The sequence below is a fragment of the Vigna umbellata genome, chromosome 8 (assembly GCF_029865625.1).
Source record: "Vigna umbellata cultivar VRB3 chromosome 8, Vumbellata_1.0, whole genome shotgun sequence".
In the NCBI taxonomy this organism is placed as follows: Eukaryota; Viridiplantae; Streptophyta; class Magnoliopsida; order Fabales; family Fabaceae; genus Vigna; species Vigna umbellata.
Window position 1 is genome coordinate 30,076,001 of NC_142172.1, and position 16,666 is coordinate 30,092,666.

General features: G+C 33.1%; 2 protein-coding genes across 8 annotated transcripts; one reads left to right on the forward strand and one right to left on the reverse strand.

The window, feature by feature from the left end:
- The first annotated feature begins 1,115 nt into the window (after positions 1-1,115).
- Positions 1,116-8,927, forward strand: LOC148194443 (dolichyl-diphosphooligosaccharide--protein glycosyltransferase subunit 2-like). Its single transcript, XM_088097738.1, has 19 exons — positions 1,116-1,338; positions 1,557-1,749; positions 1,894-1,983; positions 2,281-2,343; positions 2,573-2,642; positions 3,040-3,104; positions 3,376-3,430; positions 4,131-4,258; positions 4,347-4,462; positions 4,602-4,671; positions 5,202-5,306; positions 5,430-5,519; positions 5,630-5,778; positions 5,981-6,092; positions 6,171-6,254; positions 6,961-7,041; positions 7,124-7,348; positions 8,118-8,240; positions 8,527-8,927. Exons 1-19 carry the CDS (start codon positions 1,214-1,216, stop codon positions 8,641-8,643), a joined length of 2,061 nt encoding a protein of 686 aa, XP_087953864.1. The 5' UTR covers positions 1,116-1,213; the 3' UTR covers positions 8,644-8,927.
- A 3,207-nt stretch (positions 8,928-12,134) lies between these two features.
- Positions 12,135-16,463, reverse strand: LOC124838344 (putative methyltransferase PMT3). 7 transcript variants are annotated; one of them, XM_088097030.1, is made up of 10 exons: positions 16,246-16,399; positions 16,023-16,147; positions 15,687-15,764; positions 15,380-15,570; positions 15,145-15,309; positions 14,855-15,037; positions 14,172-14,766; positions 13,661-13,773; positions 13,041-13,261; positions 12,135-12,784 (listed from the first exon to the last, which is right to left on the reverse strand). In XM_088097030.1, exons 4-10 carry the CDS (start codon positions 15,560-15,562, stop codon positions 12,463-12,465), a joined length of 1,782 nt encoding a protein of 593 aa, XP_087953156.1. In that variant the 5' UTR covers positions 15,563-15,570; positions 15,687-15,764; positions 16,023-16,147; positions 16,246-16,399; the 3' UTR covers positions 12,135-12,462. The 7 variants fall into 7 exon arrangements, with proteins under 7 accessions (XP_087953156.1, XP_047169886.2, XP_047169890.2 ...); XM_047313930.2 differs by having other exon boundaries at positions 16,019-16,147; XM_047313934.2 differs by lacking the exons at positions 16,023-16,147; positions 16,246-16,399 and adding an exon at positions 16,412-16,463.
- Positions 16,464-16,666: the final 203 nt, after the last annotated feature.

Sequence of the window (16,666 nt, forward strand, 5' to 3'; positions counted from 1 at the left end):
GATAGTGTTTACATACATAAGTATTTTGAGACAAACACAAGCCTAAACACTTAAGAGAACATTGGAGAATGAATATACATTTTAACTTAAGCGATCTCTTTCATACTTGATTTCTTGGTAAATTCAAAAAATTAATTCATATGTTTAAAATTGAGTTTTTTCATTCGCATGATTCATGACAACTTTAGAAAGTTGATTAATTTCCAGTGAAGTTCTTTTCCTGGTTTAATGTTAATGTGAATATTGATCTAGAATAAAGTTTTGAAATTATTAAGTTTTGTCCATAAATGCAAAAGGATAAGTGTGGGGTGATACTAGGTAATTTAGCCAAAATGATTACATGTTGCTACAAATAAAGTGACTTAATGTTAATGTGAATATTGATCTAGAATAAAGTTTTGAAATTATTAAATTTTGTCCATAGATGCAAAAGGATAAGTGTATAGTTACACTAGGTAATTTAGCCAAAATGATTACATGTTGTCACAAATAAACTGGCTATTAAATCTATAAAAAATAACTACGAGCTTCATTTAGATAAAAACTCATGATTAATAAAATACTTTTACAAATATTATTTTAATCATATTTTAATTTCATTTTTAACATTAATTCAACCCTAAGTTAGAACACTAACTTGAGTGTAAAAGTTGTGAATAATAGGACTTTGTCAATAACTCTGGAGAATATATTTAGTATTGTAAGTACAGTTTGTCTTAGAGAGGAGAAATGTAGCATGCACGGTTAAGTTACGTTCCTATATCTAATATTTTACAATTTTTAACATACTTTAAATAACAATAAATATGCCATTTATTAGAACAATCTAATACACATTACTTTTGTGTAAATATAAAAATATTAATATCAATATAATTTATTTAAGAAAAATAGTGACAGAAAAAATATATTTTATCAAAACTGAAAATATAATTAAGTTTTTGGACAACGGGAGTAGTAAATAAAATGTACTAAAACATAATACGAAAAATTACCACTTTATTATTTGAGTATGTTGTGATGAAATTGATGAGGAAATGAAAGTTTTAAACCTAATAACTGTAAATTTAATCTGCGAAAACAAATTAGACAATGTCCAGTGAGCCATTCACAATGTTATATAAGCCGTTCCATAACCATTAGAGGGAAAGTCTTCCCCTCCCCGTTGCACTGTGGCCACTCTCTCTTGTTCCGATCCATTGCTGTTCCAGGCATGGCCACACAAGTGACACTAGTGGCATCAGCATTTCTTTTGCTTCTTTCTCTCCCTTTCTCCACTTCCATCTCTCACTCTCACCGATCCGCTGCCATCAATCTCTTCGCTACCTCTCCCGCCAGGTCAAACCATAAGCCCTAATTAAACTCGCTCGCATTGCGTTGTTCTTCGCCGATTTCGTCAAATCCGTTTAATTTTCTAAAATAAATTGAAACCGTTGCGTTTCGTTGTGATCGGTGGACGCGAATGGATCATTAGATTTGTGTTGCTTTTTTGAGATTTTTAAACGTTCTACGCTATTGAACCCAACCATTTTTGTCCTTCTTTGATCTATTACCAGCTTAGAAGACGCGTACGAGGCGCTTAGAGTGTTTGAGATTCTTGGATTAGAAGAGAAGAAGACTCACTTGAGCGGGGACGCGTGTCAGAAAGTGTTGGAAAATCTAGACTCGGCTTCCTCTCTCAAGGATTTGTTCTATGCCTTGAAAGTTAACAACATTTTAAAATGCGATGTTAATAGCAACGCTTTAAAGGTGCTTTTTCTATTTCTGCTTGCTTGGGCATTCGTTGTCATCATCATGATTTGTTTGCTGTTTTAATGTCACCGCTTGTGAACTTTTTGTTGGTGTGCTGGAAATTGACTCCAGTTTTGTTTTTATTTTTAATATTTTGAATAGGATATTGCTTCAAGACTTAAAGCTACTGCTCATGACCCGAGTACTTTGCTTGACATATACTACTCAATTGGAGGCTTGGTTCTTATAAAGGTAATTTTCTGCCTGCTACTTTACATTGTGATCTCTGAGGTCTATTTTACAGTTTTTTTTTTCTTTTTTTTCTTTGGGTCCTTAGGGAGTATTGATCCGTTAATGAAGTTTATTTCTTATTCATCCTTTCTTATGGAGTTTGAATACGCCTAATCTTTTTATCTCATGTTATGTTTTAAGAAGTGGATGTGATATTTTGTTTTAAAAAAATTAAACTGTGATTTGTGGATTGCAAACGTTATAGTATATTGCGTGATGATCCTTATCTGCTTTTGTATGCCCCTTCTTTGTACACAGGATCAGGACTCTAATGTTGATGCGTATCTTGCCGATGTTGACAGGGTTTTTCAATCAATCAAGGTTTGTGTTACTGTGTTTTTTCTGTTAAATAAGATAAGATGAGCACTAGATTTGTTTTATGGTAAATACTAATTTGGCCTCATCTGATATGGATGATATGAGATGATAGGGGCTTCCATATGAGATCATCACCCTACATATTAGTTTCACCTGTATGCTACATCAATTAATACTGTTGCAACAATTCAAATGTGATTTGCACATTTGTTTTGTCTTTCATTGTGGGCAGGCTCTAAGTCAAAGTGATGGAAGATGGCGCTATAGTTCTGATAATCCAGAGTCTAGTACCTATAGTGCTGGTAATAATTTGCAGTGAAATGTCTTTGTTAGAATTGTGTGCAGTTCATGTATCATATTTGAATGAATTCATGTATCACATGTTAAACTACATTTAGTATTACAGGAAATAGTATTTAGGGAGTTGCACTCATTTACTCTCAGCCTTGGAACTAGTAGCGGTTTTGCACAGTGGAAGACCATTCTGTAGATTCTAATTAAAATACTTACTTCTCCATTTAACAACTGTGTCTTTAAGCTTCCCCTAAACGCAACAGTACCGATACTTGATTAATCCCTTATATGCCATTATGTTATGTCCAATATTTTCTTTGCTGAAGCTAGATCCTTGGGAATATTGATGTAGTTTATCATATAGTTTATCCATATTAACAGTTTATCTCGTAATATATTTCACAGGATTGGCAATTGAAGCTCTTGCCGGAGTGATCTCACTAGCATCTTCTGAAATTGATCAATCTAAGGTAAAGTTATGGATCATTATATCGTTATGCTTGTAATAGGTTTCATACATTGTCTCGAAATTCATGCATACAACGTTATTTGCATTATAGGTAGTTAAAATGTCAAGGGCCATAGCACGAAACTGAAGTTAAACTTGCTAGTGTTGTGCCTGCATTTAGGTGGTCATCTGTTTTGGCCTTTATTTGTTCCTTTCTAGTTTTTGCTGCCTTTTGCAAACATAATTTGTTTTGACCCTTCTATCAATTTCTTATATTAGCTCCGTATTGGCAGGTCAATATAGTGAAAAATGACATAATAAAGCTTTTTGATGTCATTGAGAAATATGGTATGTGTAACTTTGCTTTTGCTTCATTTAAATTGATTTCTGTTGATGTTTATTTTTAAATATAGAATTCCCTGGCATGAGTTAGCAATTCATGACAGCCTTGGTCTCAATTTATAGAATTTGTTCTTATGTACGTGGTAGTTTCTAAATTTATCCTTATGTTAGGGCTTTCATTGTTTTTCACATTTTGTTTATTTTTTGGTCTTTTTGGGGCTTAGCTATTAATCAAGTTGCAATTACCTGCTTAAGAGCTGATGTATCATAATCTTGCAAGCACTATGGATGTAGGCTTTCCTAGAAGAGACTTCTAGAATTGAGGGTTTTTGTTGAGTTATCCATTTCTGTCACTGGCTTGTAATGAGGTCGTGGTATCTTCAATAAATTCAGTATCCTACATTTGTAAAATAAGTAACCTGAAGAGAGTAGACGCATCTCTTCAAGATGCTTGAACCTTGATGACCTGTTTCTTGTGACAATCAAATTCTACATATATATGTAGGGTTGCGTTGTTGTTGCATGTTTCCTTCAGTGCATTTCTGTTATGCAGAGTGGTATTTTCCATCAAATGATATAATTTGCTCGAAGCTTATCTTTTTTATCCAGTCTTCTTTTATGGGTATTGCACTTGCATCAACCCACCACTCCTTATTCCTTATACTTCATCATTTTAGACTTAGATGAACCTATTGTCATTTTTCAGATGATGGAACCTTTTATTTTGATGATAAATTTGTTGGTGGAGAAGAGCAACGGGGTTCTCTTTCTGCAACTTCTTCAGTTGTTAGAGGGTTTACTTCATTTGCTGCTGTAACTTCTGGAGAAATAAATGTATGTAGAGTGTAAGGAAATTGCTTGTAATTTTTTTCAATCTGTTTCTGGAATTTATTGCTTATGTTAATGGCTTTGCGTTTTCCAGCTTCCAGGGGATATAATATTGGGTCTGGCAAAATTTTTCTTGGGCATTGGAATCCCAGGAAATGCCAAGGACTTCTTCAATCAAGTTGAGTCGTTAGCTGTTCTAGAGAACAACAGGCAAGTGTTTTTATTTGAACAATCTTATTTTAAATGGCATCTTTATGGATATATTTCCTTTTTATTTTTTCTTTGGTGATATCTTGACCTCCTCATGTTCAGTTATACTATGTAACTTAGATTTCTTATGGTGGTGTAGGATTTCCATTCCATTGATATTGTCACTCCCTGAAACAGTTTATGCATTGACCAAGGAAGGCCAGCTTAAGGTGTGTAACAAAATACCGTCTAGATTGCTTTTCTTAATATTATAATTTTTAGTTAGTTTTTTCCTAGTGATTGGATATAATGAATAGTTGATGGGGTAATCCCGATGCCTTATCATGACTTTTAACTTTTTTGTCTGAAAATAGGAAAGTAGAAAATACAGGGTGACCTAATAGCTTATTGATTGTAGTCCATTTCTGAGTGTCAGCTGTTGTGCAAGCCTATTGTTCTCTGTGCTTTCAATGATTCTAACCTCTGAAAAAATTACCAAAGCAGTTCATAGTTCTTATTGGGCTTCCTTTGTCTCTATATGATAATTGTTATTAGCCATTAATTTTCAGTAGTTTCTTTTTTAAAATTATTAACAAGCTTTAAGTTGCTTCCCTCATCCAAACAATTTTACTTTCTGATGAGGTCTCTTTACAGAATTAAATTAGTGATTGTGCAATACTTAAGCATTTCTATTTCACTTTTCAGTTTTCATTAGTGTTGTTGACTATATCTGACAAATTTCTATTGCATAATTAATCAGGTTAAGGTGAATACAGTGCTTGGTTCAGCTGCACCACCTTTAACAGTTAAGCTTGCCCATGCTTTTAGCACTGGTGCAAAAGATTCAGCTATTATTGACAGCAAGGTGAGTGATCAGTCAGTCGCTTCTGAGGGGTGAGGCTTGAAAATATTTTTCTCCCTGGCGCAATCATTTAGTTTACTGGGGTCCTTTTCTTATCTCTGGTAACTTCTACTTTGCGTGACACAGGAGCTCCAGTATGACCAAGAAAGTGGATTTCATGTCTTAGATGCTTTCCCTAAGAACGTGGACGTGGGAACATATATGTTTGTTTTTGAGGTATTCCTTTCTATCTAATTTAGTTATTTATTTTTCATTTTAGTTAAGTTACATCAAGGTATTTATATCTGTAACCACCTATCATTATAATATTTTACCCGATTTTGTAGATTGTGCTTCATGATTCTGGCAGTGAAAAAGTTTTTGCAACTGGAGGACAAATTCATGTACCGATATATGTCACTGGGTTCATTAAAATCAACAATGCAGAAATCACTGTTGCGGATAGTGATCCTGGGCGTGCCCAAACTCAGAAAAAGTATGTTTCTATTTTGGCTTCTGTTTGAATATATTCAGGATCCTTTAGATTTCTGATTAGTATGTTTGACAATTGTCATTCTGTCATGTGTTTGAAGTCTGAACTGTTGTGTATGAATCCATATCTATGCTGCAGTTTTACTTGTAACTCTTGTATGGATTTGATTTATTTTTTAACTTTCATTTGTGTTGGACCTCTCTAGGCTAGATTTGGCTGGAAATGATGTAGTTTCACTCTCAGCTAACCACTTGCAGAAGTTGAAGTTTTCTTTCCAATTGACAACACCTCATGGTCATGTTTTTAAGCCTCAACAGGTTTGCAGTTGCCTCTTGTATCTTCCAAATGAATGTATTTTCAATGCTATATTTATTGAGGTTTTTGTTGTTTTTCAGGCATTTTTCAAGATGAGACACGAGACAAAGGTTGAGCACATCTTCATGGTTGGAAACATTGGCAAGAAGTTTGAGATAATTCTTGTTAAGTATCTCTTGTTACAAATTATTTCATTGTCTGGGTTTTGAGGTCTCTCCTCGAGTACTTGTTAAGTTTGTTACTAAAATAAAGTATATAAATACGTATAAACTTTATCTTACAGTTGGTTCTATAAAGTGGAGTTAGATCCAATGCCCGCTTTCTAGTAAATCGTTTGAGTTCAAATATGAGTTGGAGACCTGTATTGTGTAGAAATGAATAAGTTGAGCAACATATAAGTGAGAAAGACCCCCAAATCTATTGCTTTAAAGATTGTGCTTGAAGATAGGGTTATATTCTCGTGTTGTTGGCTTGTGATCCATTGGTAAATATCTCCCTGCTGTTTTCTCCCCTCATATTTTGCATTGTGTGATAAATAGCAGTTATACCATTGCATTCACTTAATTTCTTATGGTGTGTATATCATCAATATTATAATCAAGAGACAACTATTGTCAAACGGAAAAGTTTCATGCTGGTTATAATATATTGCATTTTAATTACTTCTTAGGCAATATTGACATTTTTATATTTTAATTTGGAACTATGGACCAGCCTCAACTGCTTTTAAGCATGGCAGGGATACAATTGCTTATCATTTTTTGTTTTGTTCTTTTATATAGGAAATGCCGAATGCTGTGATGTTAATTTGATTCTCATTTTCCTGCAACGGTGTTCTCTCTCTTCTTACATTGATATTTTGGCTTGTAGGATTTTCTTGGCTTGGTGGAGAAACTTTTTTATCTCTCAGGCAGATATGACATTGAGTTGACTGTTGGTGATGCCGTCATGGTATCTTGCGCTAGTCCCCATATTTTGAATTTCCCCTTCTACCAGTCTACTATGAATCTGAGATAAAAATGCTATATTTCAGGAGAATTCTTTCTTACGGCTACTGGGCCATCTCGATTTAGATCTTCCAAAAGCACCTGAGAAAGCAGCCCGTCCTCCACCCCCACCTGTTGACCCTTACTCAAGATATGGGCCGAAAGAAGAGATTACACATATATTTAGGGCTCCTGAAAAGAAACCACCCCTGAATCTCTCTCTTATATTCTTGGGTTTAATCCTTTTGCCATCCATTGGCTTTTTGGTTGGGGTAAGTCTCATTATAACTACCACTACAAAGTGGCATAAATTGTTTTGTTTCTATTTAAGACAAAAGGCATTAGAGATAAGAATGGGAAAAATTATAGAATGGAAACAGAAAATGTTGTGTGGTTATCTAGACTTGTTATTTCTTTACGATAAATATGCTTTTATGATGGTAACAAAAGCTGGAATGCAGAGAAGTTGTGTTTTTGGGAAAAAAAATTACATAAACTGAATGATGGCAATAATTCTCTTATAATCTTAGTTGTGGACAATGGATTGTCATTAGGTGGTCTATCTCATGTTAGCTTTGCCGATTGAGATGTGTTCCTGACTCGCTAGAGATGGTTTACAAAGGGAAATGGGTATTCATATGCTTGGAACATTCGAGAGTGTATTTCAAATTTAGAGTGTTCACTTAGTTGTAAAATGTTATCATGTAATATATGAAAATGTTGATTAAAACTTTCACGACTTCCATAATTATGTGTATGAAGTTAGGCCTCTATGGGGGCCTGGTCTAATGCTTACGGTTGCTGACGTTCAAGTTATCGTCAGTCTAAAGGCTTGCTCTACTACACATGCCAACAATATTTGATGGGTAGATTATTTTTCTGCGTATGTATAGAAGTTGGGAGACAAAGTGTAAATGATTATTTCGACTCTTGCATTCAATTTTGCATAACAGTGTTGCTAGCTGCTTGGATTTCCTTTGATTTCGTCTATCTTCCTTTGTGGTAGTCAGTGGTTTTTATTTCTGTTTATATCGTTGGCAGTTATTGCGATTGGGAGCGAACCTAAAGAATTTCCCTAGTTTAACAGTGCCTGCTACATTTGGGATCCTTTTCCATGTTGGCATTGCTGGGGTTTTGTTACTTTATGTATTTTTCTGGTTGAAGGTACGTTCACTCTACACTGAAGTAACATTATTAAATGATCCGATTAAGTATGAAGTCCGATTCTTCTATTATGTGGTGGTATATGTAGAAGGAATTTATTACTAATCAGAAAGTTTTATCTCCCCTGAAAACATGCTTATTAACTGGTAGAGCTGGTGATGTTCGTTCGTATGGTTTTCATCGGGAGTCGGTTAATTTGCATTACATTTCTCCTGGCACGGCAATATTATCTGTTTGTTCCAACTTTTTCCTCTGAAATGTTAATCTAGTTTTTGTTGATGTGCAGCTGGACCTGTTCACTACACTCAAGGCATTTGGTCTTTTGGGAGCTTTCCTGATGTTTGTGGGACACAGAATTCTTTCTCATGTCGCTTTGACATCAGCCAAGTTGAAATCAGCATGAATTAAACCACAAATAATTTCTATTTATAAAGAGACGACGAGAATGAGTTTTTTCCTTTAAAGGAATGGCACTAATCCAATTTTGTAGGACCATTGCTGAATTATCTAATGACAAAATTCAGAGAGCTGAATTGTATCTTTAAGAGAAAAGAACAAAATTATATCACAAGAAAAAAGTGACTTGATATGTGGGTTGACCTGGTGAACGACGTTTAAAAAAAGTTACTTTAACATATGCTACCTACACTTGATGTTAAATTAAGCTGGTGGTATTTGAAGACTTAACTGTTCATAATCCTCGTCATGTATCTCAACACATCTTCTTCCGCATATAGCAGAATCACATTTTACATACTATAGATTGCAAAATGCTATTTAACGTTTAGAAATTTTATAATTTTTAAGAAGTTCAAATCTATTGAATTTAAAGTAGTTTTGTTTAGAATTTCTAAAATTTTCAAATCTTTTTGATTGAATAAATGATTTAGATAAATTATTTTAATTATTTTCAGATGCAAAAATTGCTACTTTAATTTTATAGACATCAATAAAAGATAATTATTTCAAATTTCAGGGGAAGAATTTATGGGTCTACCAAAATATAACATACAACCACTGAAAACACATGTACCTGTTTACATTTTTTTTATAAGAAAATTATTGTTATTGTTATTATTATAATTATAAAATTAAATATAAATAATTTTTAAAATTTTAATATAAATAGTTTTTATTTATTTTATAGAAATTTTTTTTTATTAAAAAATGATTAAATTAAAAAAAAACAAGATAAAGTTTCAAAAAACAGTTAAAGTTTAAAAAAGACATTTAGAGGATAAGATTAGTAAAATAATTATTTTAATTTAAAAATATATATTTAAAGAGTAAAATAGTAAAATAAATGTGGACAAAAGAAATAACTTTATGAATGGGTATACATGTCAAATATAAAATATTGATAAAAAAAATCTTGATTAAAATTGATTTAAAAATAACTTAGCTGTATTCTTATTGATGAGTTTAGAATGTGTTTGACCAAAAAAAAATGCAAAAAATAAATCTCATATGTAAGACAAAAATTAAATGTTATAAATTCATAATACAAGGGAAATGAATTAAATTATAAATTTGTCCACTTTTTATGTACATTTATCAATGATGTAATATATATGGTTGAGTATCTTTCGGTCACATCAGTATTGGTTTTGTCTTTAGATGATGCAATCTAGATTATAATTGAATATGTTTTAAGTATTTACACTTAAACATGTCTAGTTCGCATAGTATACTACTATTAAGCAGTCTGACTGATTATATGTCGGTCTACCAAAACTGATACTTACAATCCAGTGATTATTGTATAATTTTTATTACATATGATCAAAATAATCTCGTTCTATTAAGATAAATGAGTCATTAGGTCCAAGTCCATGTTCATCCAGGTAAGGGCTCACTAACACGGTAAATAATATTATAAATAACATAATTATTGAAGTATTTTATTTACGTTTTGATTAATTACACATTTATTATTTTGCTAATGTGAGAGGGATTGACTACGTTGAAATGTCTTTTATAAGCACAACTATGTTTTATTTTATCGAAGAAGAGTACTCAGGAGGAGAATGAGCCCCTTGGAGATCAAAGATTGGAGACGTTAATGAAGTGATTGTAATCTTTGCAGGATACTTATCAATTTTATAAAAACACATTATAAAAGAAATTATGATAGATTTTAATCTAAAGATATTTATGTTGAGTTGATGATGTTTGGACTTTAATTATATAAAAAGAAGAGACATTAATTTGAGAGAAAAAACAGTACAAAAGATTGTAAATGTTTCCAATCTTATTTAAGTGAGATTTAAAATTACCAAATTTTAAACAATCGAATTATTCTCTCACATTAAACTTTCATTGTTTGTATTGAAGCAGCACATTTTTTGTAAAAAAAATAATAATTCATTTATAAAAAATGAATTATTCTCTAAAATTCTCCATGTAATGGCTGGTAATGTTTATTTGTTAAAAATTGTCGATTTGCAATATTTAAAATATATATAGTGAAAACATAATTTAATTTTAGTTTTCTTTTTTAGGATTAGTTATGATGTAATTATACTTCAATTCAGATCACATATTTTACGTTTCAATTTGAATTATATATTCGACACGTATCCGTAATACTTTACCATACTTTATCAATACTTATCAATGAAGTATTTAATCTATAAAACTATAGTACTTTTTTATAATGATAATAATTTATAATTTTTTATATTAATAATTTCAATAAATATAATTTTAATTTGGATTCACACAATAACAACCATATATTTATCATGTTTTTAAGAGTTATTGTACAATTTTCAATATACATAAATCACGTATCATATTATTTTCAAAATAAATGTATACCGTGTCTATGTTTAAATTTGAAGATTTCTTATTCGTTTTGAATGTGTCGAGCTTTTCTAAAACTATTTTAATTATACTTTCTATTCTGATCTCCTTAATTTTATTTTTCACATTTAGTCTTATAAAGTTTCTCCTTAATTATACTTTCTATTCTGATTTCTTATTCTTATATTTTCATTTAATAGTTAAGATAAATGGAGGAGGTGTGATGAATTATTGATTCGTATTATTTGTAAAATGACAGTTAATGTGAAACGACTTTTTCTTTTAAACTAGAGTATGTTGTAGATGTTTGTGGTTGGTTATTGTTTGTTTGGTTAAATGTTAATTAGTTTCAACTAGTTTGTTATTAATTATAACTAATTAGTTGTTATTTTATTTTTTACTGTATTCATTCTCTCTTCCCATAGTCTTTCTTTTATTTCCTTATCCTACGTTTTTATACCATGATAAAATGGTATGGGAACCCTTTCTACATATCATACTTTGACATAGAAAACTGGTTGTTGTGAAAAAACCTTTTACCAAGATTTCAATTGTTTGAGTTTATTTCTTGATGATGGAAGTTATAAATAGATTCTTTGATCCATATTATGTTTCTCATGGTGAGAATAAATTCATTTCTTTTGTCCCAATTGTTCTCAAAAGGAACAACTATCATTCTTGGTAGTTGTTCTTACCAGGATTAGGGGAGTTCGTCCTTAGACATGTGCTAAGATTTGAGTAGTTTGAAATTTTTTTATGAACGTTTGTATACGACTTCTGTCATAAACATCACATAAAATCAAACAGAAAAAAAAAAATCATAATGTTCCATATGTTAAATGCGACTCCTCAATTAACAGCAAGTTTCCATGTTTGAAGACAGGAAAAAAATGGTGTACTATGTTACCTAGAAGTAAATGAGGTGTAATGACAGCTCAAAATAGTTTCTGCGATCCTATTATTCTCAGGTGACTGAAGCTACCATCAAAATTCACTAGAAGCTATTCTTTTTGTTTATATTTGTCTAATCTTTTATGGTTGGTTGGGATTGCGCGATGTAGGTGTGAACTAGAATAACCTGATCAGTAGTTTCCCAAAACAGCAGCAAAATTAATAAATAAATAAACAAATACAACCTCATTATCCTGTAATATGTTCCAATTGATTTAGAAAAACAAAATCTTTCCTCAAATTCATCTAATTATCTTAATCACAACAAAAGGGTGACTAATTGTGTCCAAAATTAAATAAAATCATCCAACATGATTTAGATGATCTTTCGCTGACACTTCTACCTATGCTGTAGAGGATATGAATAACATATAAAAGAGAACCCAGAGCACATGAAAAGAGCTATAAGATCAATTTTCCATGACTGTGTATTGATGAGACTTTAAACTTCAAAGTGAATATGCTTCTATTCTGAAACCCGGATGCTCTCACTTGTCAACCAAATCTTCTTCTGAATTATCAAAATTGCATCATCTTTGTCTTGGTTTGAATCTTTCTCGAGATTAGATGTGGCCACTGAAATCCAGTGCAATGCTGGCAAGAACTTCTTTATAAACACCACCACTGACCGCTTATCATGGACAATGACGAAACCTTTAGGCCTCAGGATTCTATCCATTTCAATCAATAAATCTGTTGGACTGCATTCTTTCGCAATGATATCAGAAAATATACCCCATGCATGGAGCAAATCATAAGTTCGAGGGTAGGTCGAAAATGCTTCACACCTGTCACATCAACGACAAAACAATGTCAAGAGAAGGTGATATTTCTTCCAACTAGAATGTGGTTTAACTTTACTATATCAAAGTAGTGCTTCCAATGGTGGGATATCTTGCATTTCAGATAAATAACAGCAAAGTCTTGTAGATTAAAGGGCAAAGTTTCAGAGGTATTGAAGAGAATGAAGCAGTAGATTAAACAGGAATTGCTGTTATTATAACCTTGAGAAAGATAATTCCTTTATAAAGATAAGAGCCATACCAGTTGTGAATCGTTCCTAACAGCCCTCTATCATATATGATCTTGAGAGTGTTTGGTCCATTTTCTGGCACCACATTCATAGTCCAAACGTCTTTGTCCTTCAAAGCAGCAGCAAATGAGCCCAAATGTGCCTTCATGTCCATCACATTCCGAATTGTGTCTGGCTTAATTTTATTGCCAAGCATTTTCCAGTAATTAACAACTTCTTGGTGCCAATGTTCCTGCACAGAATTAGTTGTCATAAACAACATAATCAGACACGTGGCTACGAAGCTAACCCGCTTCTAAATTCTGATTTCAAGAATAATGACTTTATTTGTGCCATTTTGCACCCAATTTCATGACTGGGACAAAGATGAAATCACAATTAAGAGAACTATTCATATGGTGTCACATTTAGATTATCACATTTTAATTTGTTCATGTCAAATTTTACAAGAAATGAGATCCTAGTTATCTCTTTGTTTATACTTTCAATTGGCAAATGTGGGGTTTCCACTTCTGTCTTGTATTTCTCACGATTTTCTTCTCTCACTGTTACCTTTGTTTCTACTTCTGATGGTTATTTGCATTCATTATTCAAGTCATTAAAAGAGTAAACAGGATATATTTTAAATTACCATGTCCTTTTCAAACATTTCAGTAGAATAGTTAAAGTCAGCAAGACGAGGAGGTGGAGTAGTCAATCGACCTGGCCAAGGAGCCAAACCAGATCCTCTTGCTTTGTGCATCTCTGCATAGACCAGCAGAATATATGGTTATTGACTTTTCAACTTATGATAAAAGAGTAAAGAAACAATACCACAACTTGTTGATGGAAAAGAACAAAACCATGCAACATTAATATACGGAAAAAAATGAGTTGTATAACTTGTGTCGAATGTAATGTAATCAGAAAGAACATGGACCCATCTCGAACAGCAAAAGCTATCTGATTTACCTAGCCAACTACTGGATATTCATAATCACAAGACAGCCGCTCCTCAAGCACTACGTTGTTTCATCACTTATTATTCATAGTCTATTTTTTTAACTACTCTATAGGAACATTCTTATTATCAGTATATTTCATGGTCTTGAAATTAGAGAACAGACTAAATCATTAAATGAAATGGAGAAGATATCACTCACGATCAGAGTAACGTGAGATGCAAGCTTTCATTTTAACTCCCCAAACAGCATCAGGATCATCATCAGGACTGCAGAGGGGAGGGTGAGTATCAGGCTCTCTTTTTAAGTAGCAGTCATTTGTACGAGGCTTCACCCATATTACAGTTTGGTTCTTCTTAGCAGCAACTTTCCAACACATCTGCCCTACAAGAGCACTCATTTGCCTCCATATTCTTTGATCCTCTTCATCCTGAGCATAGGCTTCAGGAGATGAGTACGCAAAGTAGCCTCCTGGCCTGAGTAACCTATCTAGCTCAAGAAGAAGTATGCCATCTCTTTGAAGCCAGTCAATTCTACAGCGAGAACAATGGGCAAGTTCAAAAGATCTACTGGGGTAAGGGAGTCTTAATGTCCCCAAGACACCAAGATATGAGGGAATTCCTCTTTCTAAAGCAAACTGTATTTGGTTTTCATGAACATCATTTGGTGCTAATGACATTGCTATTACATCAGAAGAAAGAAGGTATCCTCCAAAGCTTGCAACACCACAGCCAACATCAAAAACATTGCGAAGTCTTCCTTCGTCATTTATGATATTGTTTGGAAAGTTAAGCATCTGTAAATATCAACCACAGATACTACGTCATAAATTTTTCCAGTCATGTAAAAGTTTTATGTTTTGGCCCAGACAGTAACTAGCTTACATTGGCAATTGATGCAATATATTTGTCAGCACCGTAATGGAAGTGAGTTCCTCCACCAGGAAAAACTATCTTTTCACCTTTTACAACCATCCATCTCTGGTCAGATTTCTCAGTTGCAAGATGAGTATGAGGTATATTTGCCCTCCATACCTGATCTCTGCTTTTGGGCCACTTGATTGGAATCTATTGTCAAGAACAGAACTGAAAGCTGTAAGCACAGAAAATTTCCCAATTTATTTAACTCTCTTAGTTATATCTAAGAGAAACAATGCTGGAGAAAAGAGAGACACCTTGTATCCTGGAGGAGGGGGAATCAAACAATTATAGCGCCTCTCAGGCATGGGGCAGTGTCGCTCGTAGTGCTCCATCATAGTCAGATCAAGCTTCAACCTTGTTTGGTATATGAAATTTCTGTCTAAACACGGAATTAGCTCTGAGAGACGATCATCACAGACCTGAAAAAATTGAACACGAGTAAAATAACTTGAATCCTCAAACAAGACATTAACATTCAAGAGAACTCACTGGAATGGTCTTCGGTATAGCACTGTCATCTCCTCCAAATGTCAAAGATTTGCTACCATACTCAATAGAAGATGAAGCGCTATCCCTAGAATACAGGTAAAAGAAAGCACCGACAATCACTAAAACTATCACAGTTATGACCAACCGCTTTCTTGGTTTCCCATCTGCTCTCCCTCTGCCCATTTTTGTCACTGCATAACAATACACCATGGTTTCAACTTCAACTTGTAGATAAAAAATAGATAATATACGAGCCAAAACAACTATTCAATTTCAATTGAGTAACAATATGTCATAATTATCTCACCACAATCACCGTTTCAACCGTACCAACTCAGTTCCACAAAGCACCTATCTGGTGCAAACTAGAGCCTCGAATCAATAACTGTACAGAAAGTAGAAATTGAAACCAATGAAACAGCACTCACTAGCATCGTAATGAATGAAAAACTGAACCAAAAATACCAGAAGCACAATCCCTTAGAAAGTATACATTACTATTGGATAAAACCATTTTTCCAAATTCTATGCAGATCTTTAAATCGAACATAAAAAACAACAAATAGGAGCCCCATTAATGATAACAAGAGAATGAGTTAACACATTCCAAAAGAGAAAAACAAAATCTAGGGAACTGACGCACAAACTCCAGATATGGGCATGCATATGAATTGGCATCACCGACAAGCTGTCAGCTTTCACTGACCCATCTCGTGAAAAGAGTAGAGAGTGAGGTGGCAGAAGCAGAGAGATGAAAAAGCTATCATTCTGTAATCGGAGGCAATTCAGAAAAAGGGTATGGATCTGAGGAGAGAAAACAGACACAGAAAAGGGAAAAACACAAAAAGATGGATAGCATTTTGTACCTAAGACTCCGCGTCTCTTCACTTCAGAGATTGCGTTAAACTGGGGCATCGCATAACGAACAATGCAATATCTTAATGTCGTAAATGTCTTTTCAAAAATCAAAATTCTATTTTTATTTTCGTGAGTTATACACAATGACAGATTCGATAAATAGTGAGATCTAACCTCTGCAAATGCTTACGGTGTTATTTACTGCTTCATTGTTATTGGTCGATAAAAAGTTTGAGAGTAGTGTAGGAGAGTAACATGCAATGAAGTTGATTACTTGTAAAAGGTAAACATTTCATCGTTTCAATGTTTCTTAAAATTTAGATTTAAAGTAGTGTATACGCCCATCTTGGTGTTTATTTGTGTTTTTTTATGTGTTTACTGAGAGAGAGACAGAGGTTAAGAAAAGAAATTATAAATATTTTGGAATTT